The sequence below is a fragment of the Polyodon spathula genome, chromosome 25, assembly GCF_017654505.1.
Source record: "Polyodon spathula isolate WHYD16114869_AA chromosome 25, ASM1765450v1, whole genome shotgun sequence".
NCBI lineage: Eukaryota > Metazoa > Chordata > Actinopteri > Acipenseriformes > Polyodontidae > Polyodon > Polyodon spathula.
The window spans coordinates 3,563,038-3,582,213 of NC_054558.1; the positions used below are offsets into that span (position 1 = coordinate 3,563,038).

At 43.8% G+C, this 19,176-nt stretch overlaps 2 protein-coding genes across 2 annotated transcripts; one reads left to right on the top strand and one right to left on the bottom strand.

Moving 5' to 3' along the window:
* Positions 1–3,837: 3,837 nt before the first annotated feature.
* Positions 3,838–7,621, top strand: LOC121300121 (40S ribosomal protein S10). The gene is made up of 6 exons (XM_041228537.1): positions 3,838–3,928; positions 4,981–5,130; positions 5,597–5,771; positions 6,620–6,697; positions 7,082–7,137; positions 7,538–7,621. The coding sequence occupies exons 2-6, from the start codon at positions 4,981–4,983 to the stop codon at positions 7,577–7,579; spliced, it is 501 nt and encodes a 166-aa protein (XP_041084471.1). The 5' UTR covers positions 3,838–3,928; the 3' UTR covers positions 7,580–7,621.
* Positions 7,622–12,094: 4,473 nt separating this feature from the next.
* Positions 12,095–18,744, bottom strand: LOC121300120 (diphosphoinositol polyphosphate phosphohydrolase 1). The gene is made up of 5 exons (XM_041228535.1): positions 18,456–18,744; positions 17,794–17,904; positions 14,308–14,352; positions 14,063–14,147; positions 12,095–13,643 (listed from the first exon to the last, which is right to left on the bottom strand). The coding sequence occupies exons 1-5, from the start codon at positions 18,552–18,554 to the stop codon at positions 13,447–13,449; spliced, it is 537 nt and encodes a 178-aa protein (XP_041084469.1). The 5' UTR covers positions 18,555–18,744; the 3' UTR covers positions 12,095–13,446.
* Between the last annotated feature and the right edge of the window lie 432 nt (positions 18,745–19,176).

The window sequence follows — 19,176 nt, forward strand, 5'->3', positions numbered from 1 at the left end:
TATATATGATATTGATTAATTATATATTAATTATTAATAGTACTATTTATGATTGGGTAAACGAGTATCTCTGAAATGCATTTAACGTTTTAGCAATTCAGTTGTTTTACGTTTTGTTTTACCTTTTTTTCAATATTTCTCAATGTTAAAATCCTAAATGAAGCATACATTGTATGCAAAGTTGTATATGCTTGTTTTGTGTGTGTGTGTGTGTGTGTGTGTGTGTGTGTGTGTGTGTGTGTGTGTGTGCAAATTCAGTGGGCATACACATGAATATTTATAACAAGAAAACAATTAATGATATTCATTGCAATGTGTGTGTGTGTGTTGTTTTTCTCCGTTGGGTAAATTGCGCTACAGTCTCCTTGGGAACATGCAGAGGCAAGGCAGGCGGACGCCTCTCTCTCTCTCCTCTCTCCTAGGACGAGCCTCTTTTCTCTAGTGTCGGGCTATTTACTGCCAGAAGATGCGCGGTAGCCGAGGTGAAACTTTACCGTAATGGCCATAAATTAATGAATAAGGGCAATCGATCCCCGTTTGCTGATGTCCCTAGTGGCCGTTTCCAGTTCAGAAATATTTATTTTCATCTACAGATCTACAGTGTGGGCTAATATTAGATACAGCGAAATCAGCTAGCACTGCTTGTAATTCAGCGTCAGTATTTTATATATAACCCAGAACACAAAACGGAAGTCAAGACATGCTGTGAATGTAGGGTATTGTGGGTATGATCCCAGCGCGTTAATGTGTAGAATAAACAGTGTGGCTATGCATTGCAAAATCAGCCAGGACTAAACAGACGCGAAAAAAGTCTTTTGACACACAAAATAAATAGATTTTTAATTTAATGTTTTTTTCCCCCCACCATTGCTTTATATGGGGAAAAACGGCATCCTGCGTCATCCATATGTCCCCATATAGACTAGAAGAGAGTTTTTTTTAAATCCGTCGCCATGTGACGTTGCCATGCATGTCAAAATGTCCCCACTGTGGTCCTGTCAATGGCAGTCTCATACCACAGCGTCTGCCCATACCGCTACCATCGCCCGTTTAGTTCATAGCCTTTACCACCCTGCAATGCCACTGAAGATCGTTTAGTGACAGGCTGGAGTTGAGTGACAGCTAGCCTGAGCGTTTCTCGCAGAGAAAAGCCGTGAAGAGCGCAGGTCCCCTTTCTTGTCACCCGTTAGCCTTGTTTTAATAACGTGTGAAAATTCTCATTGACTTGAGACGGAGAGAGCCAGCGCAGCGATGCACGATTCCGAAAGCCCCGGGGAACTGCAGGCTGTTCTGCAGCAAACACTCATCACAGCTGAGTGACTGCCTGTTACAAAGCCTGTATCGACTTAACATATCACAGAGAAGTGCGTTTTGCACCAAGGGTGTTTTATTCTGCATTTAGTAAGGGGTTGTGTGTCTACCACCCCCCCCCCCCCCCCCCCCCACACACACACACACTCTAAGACTCCCATCTTTATACTTCTTTGAGTTCGCTATATCTTTTCTTTCACAGTGAACCCGTGAAAGACTAGCCCTGCAGGTGTATTTCCCTGGTTGTGCAACAGGCTGGTTAGACGCTGGTGTCCTTTGGCTAACATCCACGGTGAGGCTGGGTTGCTCATTTGCTGTGTCATTAATTGGCGTGACCTCGTTTCTGCAAGGAGAGCTTGTCCCAGTGTAACACTATCGCTTACTACTTTACTTCCTTGCCTGGAGCCTATTGCATCGCAACGTATATTCCAGTGTGCCACCACTGTCAGCGATGCCACTCTATACGAGACATAGCAGCGCATTTGTGGCTTCAATGATTTCCCCCAAGTAGTTTTTTCAACCCTCCTACTGTACGTTTTCATCTTCCACTGGTGCTGACTGAAAGCAGTATGAAATCCCATTGGAAATGAGGCACTGCTACAACAAATATTACTGCCAGCCATCGTTCCTAAATGAAGGCGAACACAGAGTCCCAATTCAGACGGGCATGATCTCGGACAGCTGCTGATGGAAACAAACCAGACTGATTTCCAAGACCTCTTAATTGGATCCCAGGTCCAGATGTAAATGCAGCACAATGAAGAGTCAGTATATCTTGTTCATATGCCCTGCATCACACAGGTCCCTAGTACCCCCTCAATCTGCTGACCCACTTTGTCCCTAAACGCAAGCTGAGGTCCTCCGACTCTGAACTACTTGTTTGCTTTAATGTATTATTTCATGTATTCTGCACTTTCCACTGTATTTAACGTATTATGGTTTTTTTTTTTTTTTTTTTTTTTTTTTTTTACTGTATATCATGTATTATGCATTTCTCTGTATATAAAATATTATGGATTTTCTTGTTGTTGCTGCATCTTGTAAAACGCTTTGTGATGGTGCTCCACTGTGAAAGGCGCTATATAAAATAAAGATTGATTGATTGATTGATATGTATATAAGATAGGCTGTCTAGAAGGAAGTGCAGTGGCAAATCGTCTGGTGCCATCTGGTTTGCTTCTGCTGGGAATGTGCAGCAGGTGGTCTGTAAAAAGCAACTGGAGGGATTGTAATTGGGGGGGGGGGGGGGGGGGGTGCTCTTTCATGTGGTCCGCAGCTGGGAGGCGGTGAGCTCTGATTACAGATCAGTCCTGATTACAGAGTGGAGCCCAGCGCCATGGCTGCGTCTGAACTCATCGACCGGATCTGAGCTGCTAATTCTCTCCAGAGCTTCAGCTAAGAGAGGGTTTACTCCTTCCAAGAAGCTGCTTTGATAACTAGCATTCTTATGTTGCCATGACATCAAACCACTTCTGCGATTAATGCAATGGTTTCTTCACTCTCAAATTAATAATCTATAGTTGGCCCGATAGTAATTAAAGGTGTCCATACACTGTTGCTTCTTCAGAGGCCACTGTATTAAAATTGAAAAGCTCAGCTGATGTTACACTGAAGGGTGGATATGGTACCGAAGCTAATAGGATGCCAGTTACCATCGCGAGATGGATTTCATTGCAGTGTAAATCTGCTTTCACCTGAGTTCTCAGATTTGCTGTCTATAAACACAAACACTGCCCTTCAGCCAGTGTGATTATCCGTTTCTATAGGAATTCAGGGGCTCATCTGTAGTTTTCTATAGATTCAAGTGAGGTGTGGAACCCTATCTAGTTAAATGCATACGTGTAAGATTGTTTGACATATTGTCAAAAGTGTAAACCAGACTCTCCCTCAGACAAGCTGTAGCACCAACATTAACACTGTTGAGACATTTATCTGACTGCAAGGTTCTAGCTGACAAGAGAACACGAAGTCACCTGCAGTCATCAAACGCGCACCAGCAATGCAGTTCTAGCGAACCCTGCTGGTGGGGAGATGAAAGCATTGTTTTAATTTCTGTTTTTTTTTTCTAGAACTGGAGGTTGGCTCCTCGTTAAAATATGGCATACATTTTTAGGGCTACCATATGATTCCATGCACACAAGGACAGTTCAGGCTTTTCAACTCACAACTTAATGCATTCTGGTACCCGTCTCGGATACGTTTCACATAAAGACTACACCTACCAGAATGCATTGGGCGTGAGTTCCTACACTGTCCCAAAACTGTCCTAGTGTCCTAGTATAGACGGAATGATATGGTAACTCTTAGGGAAACTGCAATGCACTTTATTTCTCCAAGTGTAATATGCTCAAAAGGCAATAAAACATGCAATTAAATAAATACTATTGAAGTATGTAGATGCGGTATGCGGTATGAGTGAATGCAGTTTGCGAAAATGGCTTAACACAGAATGAACGGTTCTTTGTCATTCCGTACGGCATTTGAGCTATGGCGCCGTCCTCAGTGACGTGCCGTCTTTCTGTCGGGCTGTACGGCAAACTCCATTTCCTGCCATATAAATCTGAGCAGTGCGCATGCTCCCTCCTTTCCGGCTCCGGTTCCACAGCAAGCTGCAGAGGTAGGCTGTAGATAGGGCTGTTTAATCTGCTTCGTATCGCTAACATCGTACCGAAATAATCACTCTCCACCGCATTCCGGCGTCCGGTCTGATTTAATAAACGCCTCTTGCCGGTTATTTGTGAATATTCTGTTTTGGCAGCCCTGAAAACATGTTAACATCCCAAGCGTACGAAATGACTAGGCCTCTGCAACTCTCACTGTTACAAATGAAATAAACACACGACGTTACGCGAGCTGGGACTCCTCAAGCCAGGGCTGTTAAAACCAGTTATTCACTTAGTTCACTGTAGCTTAAAACAGCAGTAGTGACATTCCCTCACATGATGCGCACAGATGTGCTTAGGAGTCGATCTGAAATGGCTGGAGTCTGGTGGTTTAAAATCCTGTGTGACCGTGTCGAGACACACGCGTACCGGTCTCAGGAGTGGTACGGTAGCTCATCGTGGTTATCTAATTAATAAACCAATGTTCTCTTTAAAATCGGTTTGTGTTTGTGGCTCCCGGTTTCCTTCCCCAGAATGGGCCTAACCGAGGACCATCAATGTCTTAAAATCTAGGAGTCTGAAATGTTATTCTGTAAAACACGCTGTGCGTGATCAAAGTACTGCTGTTTTTATGTAAAGGACGTGCTGGCCTGTCAAAACAAGACTGGAAATGCTGTACAACAGTTAAGCGTGTTAAAATGGCGCGGGTAACATCTTTTGTGTATGTGCTGCATTTAAACATCTCAGTAGATTTAGTTTAAAATCTTTACACTCGTCACAGCTGTGTAGATAAAGTACATGCTGGCCTTTTACACTTGTTCCCTGAAGGGTGTTCAGACGGTTTCTTCAAGTACATTTGACTCACTCAGGTGTTACCAGGAGGAAACTGACAGTTTGGACCAGATCCAATCTGTCAGTAAATTGTAGTGTAAACCCTGTTTTCTTGCACCTTATTACAAAAAACAAAAACAAGTTTGCCTGTTTTTATTGTTTGTGGAACACGCACAGCACGTCCCTTGCACCTGACAGGGCTAACCCCTTTCTCAACCCCTCTGTTTGCCTGCAGATGTTGATGCCCAAGAAGAACCGCATTGCTATCTATGAGCTCCTCTTCAAGGAGGGCGTCATGGTGGCCAAGAAGGATGTGCACTTGGCCAAGCACCCCGAGCTGGCAGACAAGAACGTGCCCAACCTGCACGTAATGAAGGCCATGCAGGTGAGACCTGGGGCACAGAGAAAGAGAAACGCAGCACTAATGTTGCAAAGATAGGGGGGTTTTGGTTGGATTGCTGATGTTGTGTTTTTATTGTCAGCAGCTAGCTTTGCGTTTAAAAGTGGCTGGCTGTGGCTGGATACTTTTTGCGGCATCAGGGTCAGGCAGCTTCAGTCCTGGTGTGCCTTTGCAATTAGGACTGTTGGATATGTAACACTGTCTTACCACAGTGCATCACATCCTGAAGGACTAGACACTGTGTCCTGGGGGGTGTGATGCCCTAATGGTGTAGCATTCAGCCACAACAAACCAATCCTTAAACATTTCATTGCACGCTCTGTAGTGTGAACAAGGAAAACTAAGGGCATGGTTGCTGTGTTATAATTTGTGGAACTATGTGCCATCATTTGAGTTGAGTGCATCAACGTACAAGTTTATAATCCTTCCCCTTTTTTCCTGTTCGGCACAGTCTCTGAAATCCACCGGCTACGTCAAGGAGCAGTTTGCCTGGCGCCACTTTTACTGGTACCTGACCAATGAGGGCATCCAGTACCTGCGTGACTTCCTGCACCTGCCCCCTGAAATCGTGCCCGCTACCCTCCGGCGCCAGACTCGCCCTGAGACAGCCAGGCCCAGGCCTAAAGGTAGGCAGAGCACCCCTCTAACAGCCACCGTTCTTTAAACAGGAAAGCTTTCCATTGCAGGTGCAGGTCACGGAAAACTGCAGCAACGTCGAGGTTTATACAGGCAATTGTCCTTTTGCAGTTATTGTGAAATGTTGTATTTGGTGACCCTCTGCCCATTAATGCCCCGACCGTGGGACTGTCTGGTAACACATCATTGCACTGCGCCAGCTCTTTTGGTGGCGGAGCAGAGTGTAAATTTGAACATTTGCCTTCATTCACACATCCACATATGGTCAGTTTGGGAATGTTAGCCTGTTCATGTATATATTTTTTGGTATAATGTGTAGAAGTAGAGACGTGTTCATTGTTTAAACTTGCACTACAGTGTGTTAGGACTAATTTGCTTTTCTTAATTGATGTTAAAGGTGTGTTTTTCATAAGCGTTAAATTGAGGATTGTATATTAATTGTATTAAAAGGGCTTATAATGGGGTTTTCAAATGTTAGAATTTAATCTTGGACTTGCTAAATGAAAAGCTGTAATCGGGACTTTTGTAGACAATTGTAGAATCCAGTTTTAGTTGAGTTTTTTAAATTTGTTTTATTGTCAGTAATTATTCCTGACGTTATTTTTTTAATCAGTTTTTTGCCTGGCTTAAATCTCCAACCTGCTACAATTGTCATTTCCCTGCTTTATGAAAGCCTGTAATGTAGTTAGATTACAGACATGTTTGCTTCACTGCTGCCTGTGTTATTTACTACCACTCAGAAATGAAATGTTTAGCACTATGTCTAGAATTGAATCTACACAAACTGTAGTAGAACTCCACACTTCACTGTGTTAAAGCTGGTCTTGTCTCCCTGCAGGTCTGGAGGGAGAGCGCCCAGCTCGTCTGGCCCGTGGAGAGGCAGACAGAGACACATACAGACGCTCTGCAGCTCCACGTAAGTGCACAGTGCCTTTCGCCACACTGTTTGGAGCATTATCTGATTAAACCAATAGGAACTGAATAATAGAAGCAGCTAAAGGTTCCTTTGCCAAAACGGGTGTTCTGCTGGCTCTGCTATAGAGTCAGTTTACCATTAATCCATTTATCCAGCAATGGTGGCATGGAACCTGACCCCGGCTGACCCTCCCTAGAATCAGGTTTCAAGGAGTGATGTGTGTGACTTTGCAGGTGGTGTGCTTCTCTGTACAGCAGGGGTGCCCTGCACCAAGCCCCTAGGTACTCTGTGCTTTCAGCTGGGTTATAATGAGCCCACAGCAGCCACCCTGTGAAGTAGCAGCCTGTCTGTGATTGTTTTTCATTTCTTTAACCTCTTTCACAGCTGGTGCTGATAAGAAGGCAGAGGCTGGTGCTGGAGCAGCAACTGAATTCCAGTTCGTAAGTAGGGGGGGGGGGGGTATGAAGCAAGGCTTAAATTGCTCCATTTAAGTCATGTAGTCGAATTCAACAGTACTGTTCCAGTGAACAGATTTGGTACACCTGGTCTGTGGGTGCAAGTGAACTTTAGTGCATCTGTTCTTTAACAAATGAGCCCTGATGGTTACAGTGTTGATTTGGTGCTGCATCAGTTTGTCTTGGACATGTAGCAGAGTTCACATGCGTACTCGTGCTGTACAGCCAGTGGCGTTGTGGGAGTTGTGTGTTCTGCTGTTTTCAGGCTCCAAGGTTGTATAGACCAGTGTCTTCTCAATCTCCTGCTTGGTAACTAGTGATCCTGCAGTTTTTATGACCATGTGTATTGTTAGTGTTGCTGACGGCTCATCTCTCTTTTTTGCAGAGAGGCGGGTTTGGACGTGGCCGTGGACAGCCGCCTCAGTAAATTCTCTCTCACATTCTGTACAATAAAGTTGAATAAAAAACACAACACCTTGCCGGAGTGTTTTGTTTTATATTTCATCCGTCAGCAACCGAGCTGGAGGTTGTGGGCTCGCAGTCAGGATAACTGTTCAGTTCTACCAGTCTGGGGGGGGAAAAAACATCTGTATCATTAGATCAAAATATCTAGAAGGTGAAGCTCTAGAATATTTTAAAGCAGTTAATATGAAGTGATTGCATACTGTTAATGTATGCAAGTATGTGTTGTGGATTATTAAATGAAATTGTCAGTGTGTTTAGTACTGCAGTCTAACCCCCTGGCCAGCAGATGGTGCATCAACACCAATGTCTGGAAGGATGTACTGTAAGTCTAGCTGTACTTATCATGGTTAAGACTGACTTACTCAGGACCGTTAAATGTATAGCTTTTGTTTTACTGAACAGTTAATTTAGTTTCTAAGAAGAAACTATAAACATGCTTTGTTCAAGGGAAATAGGGAAGTCCCAAGATTCTTACCTGTAGGTTAATTTCTTTGCAAGACATTGATTTAGTTTATTCATGGACTTCTGCACTATTGACTTTTACTGGATGCTTCTCTATTCTAGATCTCATCAATTCATTAATGAGCTAAACCATCCATTTTACAGACAGCAGCAGTCCTTTTTAGAATGCGATTGGCTTCTCCATGTGTTCAGAACTACACAGATTTCCAAGAAAGTTTAAAGGTCACTTTCATACAATGGTATCTTGTTTTGATGCAAGCTGAGCTCAGGTGGAATGAGGATTTCTTCCCCTGGAGTAGTTTTACGATTGTAGAATTCACTGATACTTCATTCTGTTTTTATATTTATCTATCAGGCTCCTCTGATCAGTGTAAGATGTTTTTTTATATTCTACTCTATTGATGTGCATTGCCTGCTTTCATTTCACACACTCCAATGAATTCCTCTCCCATTAATTGTTTTACACACAGTACCCAACTCTCCCAAGCTGAAACCCACAAGGCTCTGGTCCCAGGAATGAGACGAGACTGCTGTGTTTTGTGAAATACTGTTTTTTATTTGTTGGCACAGTTATACTACAATCTTCAGTCTCTGCTCACACACATACTTGATAATTCCATAATCTCCAACAGAAAACAAATATTAATGAGACACTTTCCAGCAATGGGCACTCAAGGAGAATACAAAACCGACCCAGGTACGTGGATGGGGTAGAACAAACCCGGCGCTAAGGGACCATCTCAAAATGTCAAGCAGCCCTTCTAAATTCAAGCAACTTATTGATGCCTGCAACAGAAAATCTAAAAACATTTTTCAGGCACAGCTGTTGAAAGCCCTTTTTTTTTAATAACATCGCAGCAGAAAATATACTTTGACCTCGTACAACAGCACAGCTGCTGGGTGTGGTAGGATCACACTCTTGTTTTATCCACTTTGCTGCATCACAGCCAGCAAATGAAACCAAATGAAAATACTGTGCAACATGCTTTTCAGCCTCTCTCCATTGTACTTTTCTTTAACATTCAACATTTAAAAAGCTAATATTTTAAATTTAGGCTGAAGGCATTTAGTTCTATGCTAACAGGAGAGAGCAGTATTCAATTCATCCTTTAAATGCACTCTCATAAAGGAACTGGTTACATAAGAGGTTAGTTGGCCAGTTATGTGAACTTTTGAGATAATCCCTTACACTCCTTTCTTGAATTTAACAGCAGACCAAAGTGTCCAATCCTTAAAAAGACAGTCACCTCATCCACCTAAGGCTTTACACAGGAGAAGCAGCAGAATGTTAGTGCTGTCATTATATACAGGATTGTAACGAGCCTAGATCATCAGACAGAAACAAGGGCTAAGTTAGAACATCAAGTTATCATTAAATCATTGTTATAACAATGCATTAGGTTACAGGTACTTTTCTCTGTCAGACAGTTCAGTCTACCGCACACTGCTCTTGGGGTTTTGAGAACGTGTCTCACTTTTCAAACTAACCCCACTACGGAGCGACCAAATACACAAAAACCATCAACCATTTTCGTTCTTAATCATCATAAAGAGACACTGAACATTAAAAAAAAAAAGTGATTGTATTTAACTCATTTCTCATAGGCTGCCTCCAGGTTGCAGAGAATACAGCATTTTGAATGCAGCTCCTCAGCCACATACAAACACTCAGCAAATTCTACCATTACATTGAGAGAAGTTCTATACATTGGCATGAGAATGTTACAAAACTTAACTGAGGCACTGTCAAGTTACACTGAAGAGAAGATTTTATTTACCTTATTTTTTGTTAATATCCACATTAGTATTTTCACTGTTTTTGAAAACGCTGACAGGTGCCACAGACATTAAGAATGTAGCAGGGTTTTTTTTTTTTTTTTGTGCAATAACTACCTACTAAAAAAATCTGTGGCAATCCAGTTACAATTAAAACTACCTGCCAAAAAATAAAATGTTTGATCTACCACGCCCTCCTCTAATTTTATGGAGAAAAAAATGAATTCATAACTGATCAGTATGTTCCCACTTGCAAGGGTGTTAAGCCATCAAAACTCCCCACACCCAAAAACACACTCGGCGCTCACAGCCTCCCGCCAATGCATTGTTTTCATAAATTCCTCCGAATATCTACTGCAAAGCTGAACACTACTGGAGCTGGAAGGTCGGCGCTTACAGGACAAGATGGGTTGCCTGCTTCGAGGACTGTAATAAAACTCCCCCCGTCACAAGAGTAGGAGCCCTTCCTGGTGCTGTGATGTTCATCGAAACACCTGGAATGGCTCAAAATTGCTATGGGGGGGGGTGTGTGTGTGTGTGTTCTGTTTTAATTTTGCAACCTCTTGTTAAAATGAGGAACTACAGTAATCCACAGAGTTGTTTAACATTTACAAGCAGAAGCAGCTTCAGAAGGATTGCAGTCGCTCTGCTGCGTGAAAACCTCACAAAGTCAGCTACCATTTCTCCAAAAAACATGACCGGGGTTTGTTGTCTTATCAATGGCACCTATTTGGGAGTTACAGTGCAAACACATTTACAGCCCCCCCCCCCCCCCGGGAGGGGGAGAGGGGGAGATGAGGGGGAGAGGCCGCCCCATTACTAAGAGAGGAGATAGGCACAGATTCCTGCAGGCAGGCCAACGTTGGCAGCTCACAATTCCTGGCAACCAAACTACATCCAAAAGAGGCACTGAAGCGAACCCATCCCTAACTATACAATCCAAGTGGGACTTACAGTACTGAATTTCTTTACATTAGAGAAAGCCAGACACAATTCCAATTCAATACAAAAAAAAGAATGTGCAAGTGTTACATTTTTATCCTGGGGAAGCCAATTTCTAATTATTTAAATATGAATTTGATTCGTAATTATGTTTGAGGAAAACAATTCTAGGTCAGACCTTGAACAAAATGGGAACTGATCAGCTCGACAGCAAGACAAACTGACAATCCAGACCATTCTCTCTCACTGCGTCCTTTTAAATCTGAAGATCTGAAGCCCCCCCCCCCGCCATTACAGTTCTGAAAACAGAATCACAGAATGTGGGTATGCAGGTTCTCAACATCTCCAAGTACAGGCTGCTGTAGCTGGAGTACATCAGGCAATATAACAGCTTAGCAAAAGCATACCAGAAGGGACCAATATATATATAAGCATATTACATCTCATTAGCACAAACTTTGCACAGAAACAGTAGCATCCAATGCATCTCACGCAAACGTTTATTATACAGTACAGTATTTTTCAGCATTCTGACATAGAAACGAACCCTGTAGCCATTTCTCCAAAAACCGATCATTCCGTCATCAATTCTGGGTGTTCCGAGTTTTAAATCTGAGCACACGTCTTCCCTTTAAGGTGCGTGTGAGCAGAGAAGATGGGCTGGGAGAAGACGCCAGGTCTTTCAATGGTTTTTGTCTGTCCGTGACAGTGTCGCGCTGGACAGCTTAAAAACGGTACAGCTGTACAGTCGAGGAAAGAACCGACCTTAGAACAGGGGGATTGATAAGGAGATGGGTGCAAAACAGCTCAAGGTACTCAAGATGCACCACCTGGCTACTAAGAATGCTCTACGAAAATGCACCACCTACAAAAAGTGAGAACCCCCCAGCACTGAACTAGAGAAAATGAACATTGAACACCTATACCTTGTTACTTACGGCTGCTCTATTTTCACAGTATCACAGTATCAAGCCAACTGCTGCTCCGCCTCCCACAACAAAGGCAGATAATGCAATTTGGCTTTAACTTGTTTGCCAAAAAATAAAAAAATAAAAAAGTGGTTTGTTCCGTGTTTACTTAGAAACAGGATTGATTTGTTTTAAATCAAGCAACTATTTAGGCGCTTGGCAGGGATGCGGATTCAATTACACGAAAGATCGGAATTAAAGGGGGGATAATAAGGAAAAGTAACACGGAAAATGAGAAAAAATGAGACCAAAAAAGTGCTTTCCAAAATTTGCCTCATCTACAAAGTCCAGTGTTTTGTTTAGAAGGGAAAGAAAACCAAAAAAAAAAAAGCTTGTAAATCCTAGAATTACTAGATCTTTATAAACGAGGGGTAAACAAATGCAATCGACAATACTGTTTTACTGAAAAAAGTCACTGCTGATACTTTCACTTCACAGGAAATAGGGAAAAAAAATCTATCACTCCCATGCTTAGTTCTTTTATCCTGGTGATACAAATCCTTATTTAAAAGCAAAAGGTTTCCCTTGGGCAAGCAAGGGGTTTCAAAAATAACTTTAGCATCAGCGGTTTTATGAACACAAAGATGCAACATTCACAGCTAGTTTCACTGACCCCAACCAGCGCTAATCTGGGACCATTTTACCCAAGGCAACATTACGCAGTTCAACATCAGTGCTAATCCTGGTCTGTGAAACTAGCAGAAATTGGCCAGTCAGAGTTTCCAATATGTTCAATAGCAGGACGAGACTACAGATTACTAACACAAAATCTGAAAATGCAAAGACAGAAAGAGAAAGAAAGGAGGAAAGAAATGTATAACTCAGATGTTGCAAGCAGGGCCGGAGCAACACAGTCTGAAGGGTCACAAATGTTTTAAGACCAGATTTACACAGGCAAAAAAAAAAAAAGTCTGAATACAGATATAAAACTGAAAACCTTCATCTCTGGTTAGAGGCCACTGCCTAGGGCCCTCTTCCAAACCCTCCTACCTCCCTTCTCTTTCTGTATTTTACCAGTCCCATGCATTACACAAGCATGCACACTGGGGGCAGATGGCCTGGTTGTGCAGCCGAGGTGCAAACTCATACAGAACCGTGGATAGGGTATTGCCCGTTTGCCCACAATTTTCACACATGCCACCCTGTCACACAGCTGGGTTAACTAGTGGAGTAGCCACTAGGGGTTAAACCCTTTAAAAAAATGTAGAAGTAGGAGATGTAAGCTCTGTCCTTTGGAGGTGCAGGCGAGCTTAAAGTGCTCCCAACCGACAGAAAATGCCAACTGTACCCGCACAGTGCAAGCAGTAAACCCGCCTTCCACCCTGCAACAGATCTCTAATCAGGGCAGGAATAATAATAAAAATAACAGACGACAATAATGACCCTTCATAGCTTTGATCAGAACTATGCCTACACTTGACGTCACCACAACAGTAGAAAGTAGCTCTTGCATTAAATTACCTGCAATTCAGGGGGTGAGGTGGGGGCAAGGGGGCATTGGGCTTGGGGGTCTTTCATGCAATACCAAGATAACAAAAAAACGTCACATTTACAAAGTGTCGTCATCATCACCCAACTTCGTCTAGAGTGTGCCAGGCTGGCAAGGCAAACAGTAAAAAAAAAAAAAAAAAAAAAAAAAAAGAAAAGAACGAACAAGAGCCGGAGTTGTTCTGCATGTTAGTTATCTGATCCCGGAGACAGAGCTCTGGTTGATGCTGTAGGCGGGGGCTATTTCCCCGGCTAGCGTGGCTACCAGCGGCGTCCCGTTACTGGTCAGACAGTCTTGCTGGAGAGCTTCAAAGTACGAGGCCTGCACCGGCTTGTGACACTGCAGCACCTTTACGGCATCGTCTATTTTAAACCATTCCCTTTTTCTCCCTGTTAACAGAAGAGGAAGCGCAGAGTGAGCAAACAAGGAAAACAAACAAGGAGGCTTTGTTTACAGCTGAACCAGGCTTACTTAGAAACAGATATGCCTGAATGGCATCAGTCTGCAAAGACATCACCATCCACCTTCTGCACTTCGTTCTGTACCCATTTCAAATCTCCTGCACGGTTTACACTGACTTTAATGGGACGAGTGAGGTGTCGTTTCACGAAAGGTGGTAAAACAGCTTCTATTTCCAGTAATCTAGTATAAATACAGCTCCTGATGCTGCACTCGACTGCTGTTCAAACAGTGGATTAGTTTCACACTTCACAAAACAACCACTCATTAAAGTGGAAAAACAGCAACGTTGTGTGAAAGAGGTACAGGGCGAGTGATGAATACAAGGTGAACCTGTAGACAAACTTACCAATATTTACAGAGTCCTCCCAGTCTTTCAGAACCTCCGTTACTACAAGAACATAGACGTACGTTCTGTGTTTCCTGTCGCGGTTCTAGAGAGAATTGGAAAGGTTTCCCATTGTCTGTTATAAACGTTAAACACTTCTCTTACAGACCCTGTGATTCAGGAACATGGGAATCTCCATGTGTTAACCATGTTACCGTGCTGCAAGGTGTCTTTAAACAGAATCAGAACAGAGAAATCAAACTCACCTCAAAAACACCTACTAATCGTCCTAATGTCCCTTTCACACCAGCCTGTGAAGAAATGATTTACAAATCAGAACATTTTAAACCATTACCAATCCAACAGCACGAGCCACTCTTACTGCTAACGACATAACAATACATATATTCAATTATACCGATTAGACAGCGAGCACAGGTGAAGTGCACAAGTACAGTGTTTCATTTGAGATGTAATTACACAAAAGTGAAGCATTAGGAGGCTTGTTATGTGTAAATTACATGTTGTGATTCCAAGCATCTCAGTTTGCCTTCCTCCAGAAACAGAAATCTCAAATTGCAGCACAGATGGCTGACGTTTAATATGAAGTCACCTACACTGTAGGCGGCTTAGCTCAAGATGGCCATTTTTCAACAGAAATTAGAATTTCAATACGCCTAACCCAATACATCCCACCACTGTGTTTATCCTCCAAATATTTTTGAGAAGACCACTGTGTGAGATTCAGTGGTAAAAGGCAAAGAGTATATTTTTTTTCTCCAGGCAAACTGGATGCCTGTGAAACCCAATGGCACGGTTTCATCACAGACAAACGGAAACCAACGCTGTCTAAAGAATATAAAAGGGAGTCAGGTGACTTGCCGTCCTGTAATTGGCAGCGGCGGCGGGGGGGGATCCTAGTCTATTACCATAGAAACTGGGCCATGGTGGGAGGAGTTTCTGGGAATCCTGAGTATCACATGGAGAGAGAATGAAAGACAAAGAAGGACTCTATTCAAGATGGGTTCGATGGATATCTTTACCCTTTGCTCCCGCAGAGCTAAGCCCTACAATAACTATATGGCCTGCTGCAGTAGGTAGATAACACCAAATTATATTACAGAAACTTGCAGCATTTATCTTTCTATCACATGCCTACAAACCTCCAATAAGATGGCTATAAAGATTTGACCTCCAAAGCACAGTACAGCAAAAAGTGGCACAAGATTACATGTGCGTTTGTGCATGTATGCATGCATAAACGAGGCAGTAACCTTACCTACCTCAACTCACACTCTGGAGATATTTTGGGGGTGGGGTGAAAGGGCTCATTTTAGACCAGGCTGGCATCACAGAAGAGCCAGCCCCTTCGCGTTCACATTTCAGTCTATTAATAAAGTTTAACACCCCCTCTTTGCGTCTCGCTGAAGGTGTCACAGATTGGTAAAGCAGGGAAGGGGGTACAACGAGAATAAAGGACTGCAGTGGGCTAACGAAATGACCTTTTGTAAGGGGGGGAGTAAAGCAAGAATGACAGAAAGAAATGGTGGGGAAAGAAACGGAGGCGAGAGTGAGGGACAGAAAGGCGCAGCGAGATCTCCACGCGCAGAACTTGCCTGACTCCCCCTCTGTAGCGAGTCTGGCAGGATTCCCAGCTAGCGCATGACGTCTAACCTCACAAGCACAGACAGCCATCCGTGTCAGTTACAGGGGACTAGATAACACACAGGGTCTCTCAGAGGAGAGGGAATGAGGCCAGTGCTTTGGAGTTTACAATTTTGCTTAAACGTAACCATTGTATATATAAAAAAAATAAATAAAAAGATACGGATCAAATATTTGTCCCAGTATTCACGTACAACGTAATTAAAAGCATTGATGCATCGTATGGTTTGATCACCAGACAGTCAAGCCTTTGCATCCTTTTGTTTTTTGGTGTTACTTTTGACCCCGATTCCTCTGCCTGCTTGAGTTTTGACTGTGAGCATTTGCACCCCTTTCCAAATCCCTTCCCCTCCTTAGCAACCGTTATAGCTGCTTGATTCAGTCCTGCGCGGGAGTCTTCATCGGGGTAAGGAACTGTATTCGGGCTCATTTAACATGCAGTGCCACAACACTTTCACAAGTTTTTGGCAGGGGCTCCTGTAGTACAAAGTGTACGACAGGGGCTTGCGTGCAATTTGTCATGTCGTTTCCACTCGAGTAAACTGAATGGAGCCAGATGGAAAGGTTATGCCACTCCCAGTAGTTTATTTTGTTGATCCCTGGTTTTATGCAACTTAGATTTCCTAATAGAGGCCAAAGTTAGTGCAACTGTTGCTATCCGGGTCACAACTGAAAAGTTTACTGACCCCAAAAAAGTGGAGGTGGTATGTGCAGTGTACCTGCTAAAAAGAAAACAGAGCTAGCCTTTACTCTGATCGGTCTGTCCATGTAAACAAACACCCCAGCTCTAGGGGATCAAACATCAAACACCCTTTCGTGGAAAAACAGCAAAAATCGATTTCCAAAAGCATCTCGCTTGGCCAAAAGCATCCTAGCCATGCCAGTAAGCAGCGTTCCTCTTTAAAAGCAAATACAGTGGATGCGATCTTACTTTTTTACAAAAAGAAAAACAGACACCAAGATACTCCGGTCTAAGTTTTGCACACAAGTGAAGTAACTGAAGATGAACCACCCGTTACACAGATTTACTTGTCTTCTTATTCAACAGATCTGGTACTTTTTATGGGAGTTGTGCATAATCTGATGTAATTTAATGTATGCAATAGTTTTCAAGTAGCTATTCAGTACTGTTATCTCTCTAAATGTAATATTTCTATTAGTTTTGGTGTCTTTTTAAGGATGTCGATGGATCCATGCATTTATGGTGAAAAATCCCCAGCCTTATACAACATTATGAATGGTTTTATTGCATCATATCATATCCAGGCTATTGAAAATCACTAATCCAGGTTCTAGAACAATGGGTAATACTGTAAAATTCCCTGAATAATTTATAAGGAAATAATTCAGGAGGTCTGTTAAAATTTGACAGATTTTCAAAGTATAACAACAGTCACTCAGATTGTTCACCTGCCTTACTGTGCCCCCCCCCCCCTTGTAAACTAAAGTAAGGTAACTGTGAAACCTCAACCTGTTAAACTTCACAGACCCTGGAAGAAACCCTGTCCCCCTCACAGTCCACTCTGCCCAGCCCTAGAGGGATGGTTACTCTGCTGAAGTCAGAGCATTTTAAATGGTTTGCGTGTTTGTGTGATGATCATTTGGAGTCCACAGCAGTCAGTATAAAGGGCAGTGGTGCATCTCAGTTTCGCACCCTTTAGACTGTACCCAACAAGTGCCTGTAACCGGAGCTCCAGGGCACTGCTGTTTACTGGTAATGTTCTGGTTAAATCAGATCAGTGCAACAAGCACTCCTTTACGCTGGGGACCTGCCAGCCATCCTGCTGAAATTTGAGGGCTTGAATTACACTCTTCACAGCGGGATAGGTGTCAGGGGGCTGCTGCTCACAGCGGGTAACCACTGCTGGAATGAGCCAGAAAGGAAGGGCAGGCTTTTTTGGTTAGAGTCACACTTCTGGTAGGATTATGACAGTGGAGTTCTCTTTAACTGATGTATTTAAAGCACCCTGGGAGGCCTTCAGCAAAAGACCCGTACAGTACTGAAACAGCTCTCGTTGCCCCACTCAGCCAGGACCACAATGTGTGCCCCAGGACAGCGAGAGGGATCCCAAGTAAAAATGCAGTACCTCCTCGCACACCTCCCGTACCGCCGCCACGTTCGGTTCTTCATCCGGTTCCATCCCCCCTCCGGGAACGATCCATTTATCCGGGTGTCGGCTGCTGCTCACCAGCAGGACCTGCGGACACAGACACCTCAATAAACCACCTGCCTGGAAAACCACCTTCCCCGCTTCATAAAATCATCTGTTAGCCGGGGTGGGAACTGAATCAACGATTCACTGGGACAGGCACAGCGTTACCCCTCCAAACGCTTCTTTATGTTTACGCACGAAACTAATTCACATTGTCTGCTCATTTCAAAAGCGGGAGTCAAACGGCTCACCTGCACATAACTCTTATCATTTAGCTACAGCAGCCAAGGATATCTTTACACACCTGCGGTGAAGTTGGGCACACAGTAAATAAGCCGTTAGACTTCTGCAATACATCAGCGCAGATTTACAAAACTCAATCACACTGTTTAGTATCGCTTTCAACCCTTCCTCTCGCTCTTCGTTTGCAGTTCCCTTTCTCCGGACCAAACGCATTCCCTTCACCGCCTATTCTCTCTCGGTCCCAAACTACCGTCACTCTCCCCGAATCACTGCTGATCCCTCCCGATCTATCTCGTCTACAGCAACCCCCCCTCCGCAGCGGCCCTGTCCCACCCCGGCATCCCCGGACTCACCTCCTCTTCACTCTCGCTTCTGAAGCACAGGCACGCCGCACGCTTCTTGTAGCCCTCCCCGTCGTAGGTCCGGGTCTGGTTTGACTTGAGCTTCATCATTTCGAGGCACCCGGAGAGCGTAACTCGAACCAAAAACCCTCGGAAACACCGCGGCTCTCGACTGAAAGTCCGCGAACAGAAAGACCGGGTCTTCACTGACAGGAACTGCTTCTCCTCCGCTTCATTTTCACAAACCCGAGCGCATCTCCGGCACGGCCGCCATTTTCGGGAGCACTGCGCAATCCGCGTAGCCTTGATTCCAACGCACGGCGCTACGCTAATAGTGTTCCCTAAGCTGCGGCCAGAATTGAGAATTGAGCCTCGAATCTGCGCACAGATCCCTGCACTGACAATGCAGACGCTTCTGCTGAAACACTGACTCCCATGGAGACGCGCAAATACACAGGCAGCTGTGCAACAGGGAGCAAAAACACAACCCCAGCCCAAATACACAGGCAGCTGTGCAACAGGGAGCAAAAACACAACCCCAGCCCAAATACACAGGCAGCTGTGCAACAGGGAGCAAAAACACAACCACAGCCCAAATACACAGGCAGCTGTGCAACAGGGAGCAAAAACACAACCACAGCCCAAATACACAGGCAGCTGTGCAACAGGGAGCAAAAACACAACCACAGCCCAAATACACAGGCAGCTGTGCAACAGAGAGCAAAAACACAAC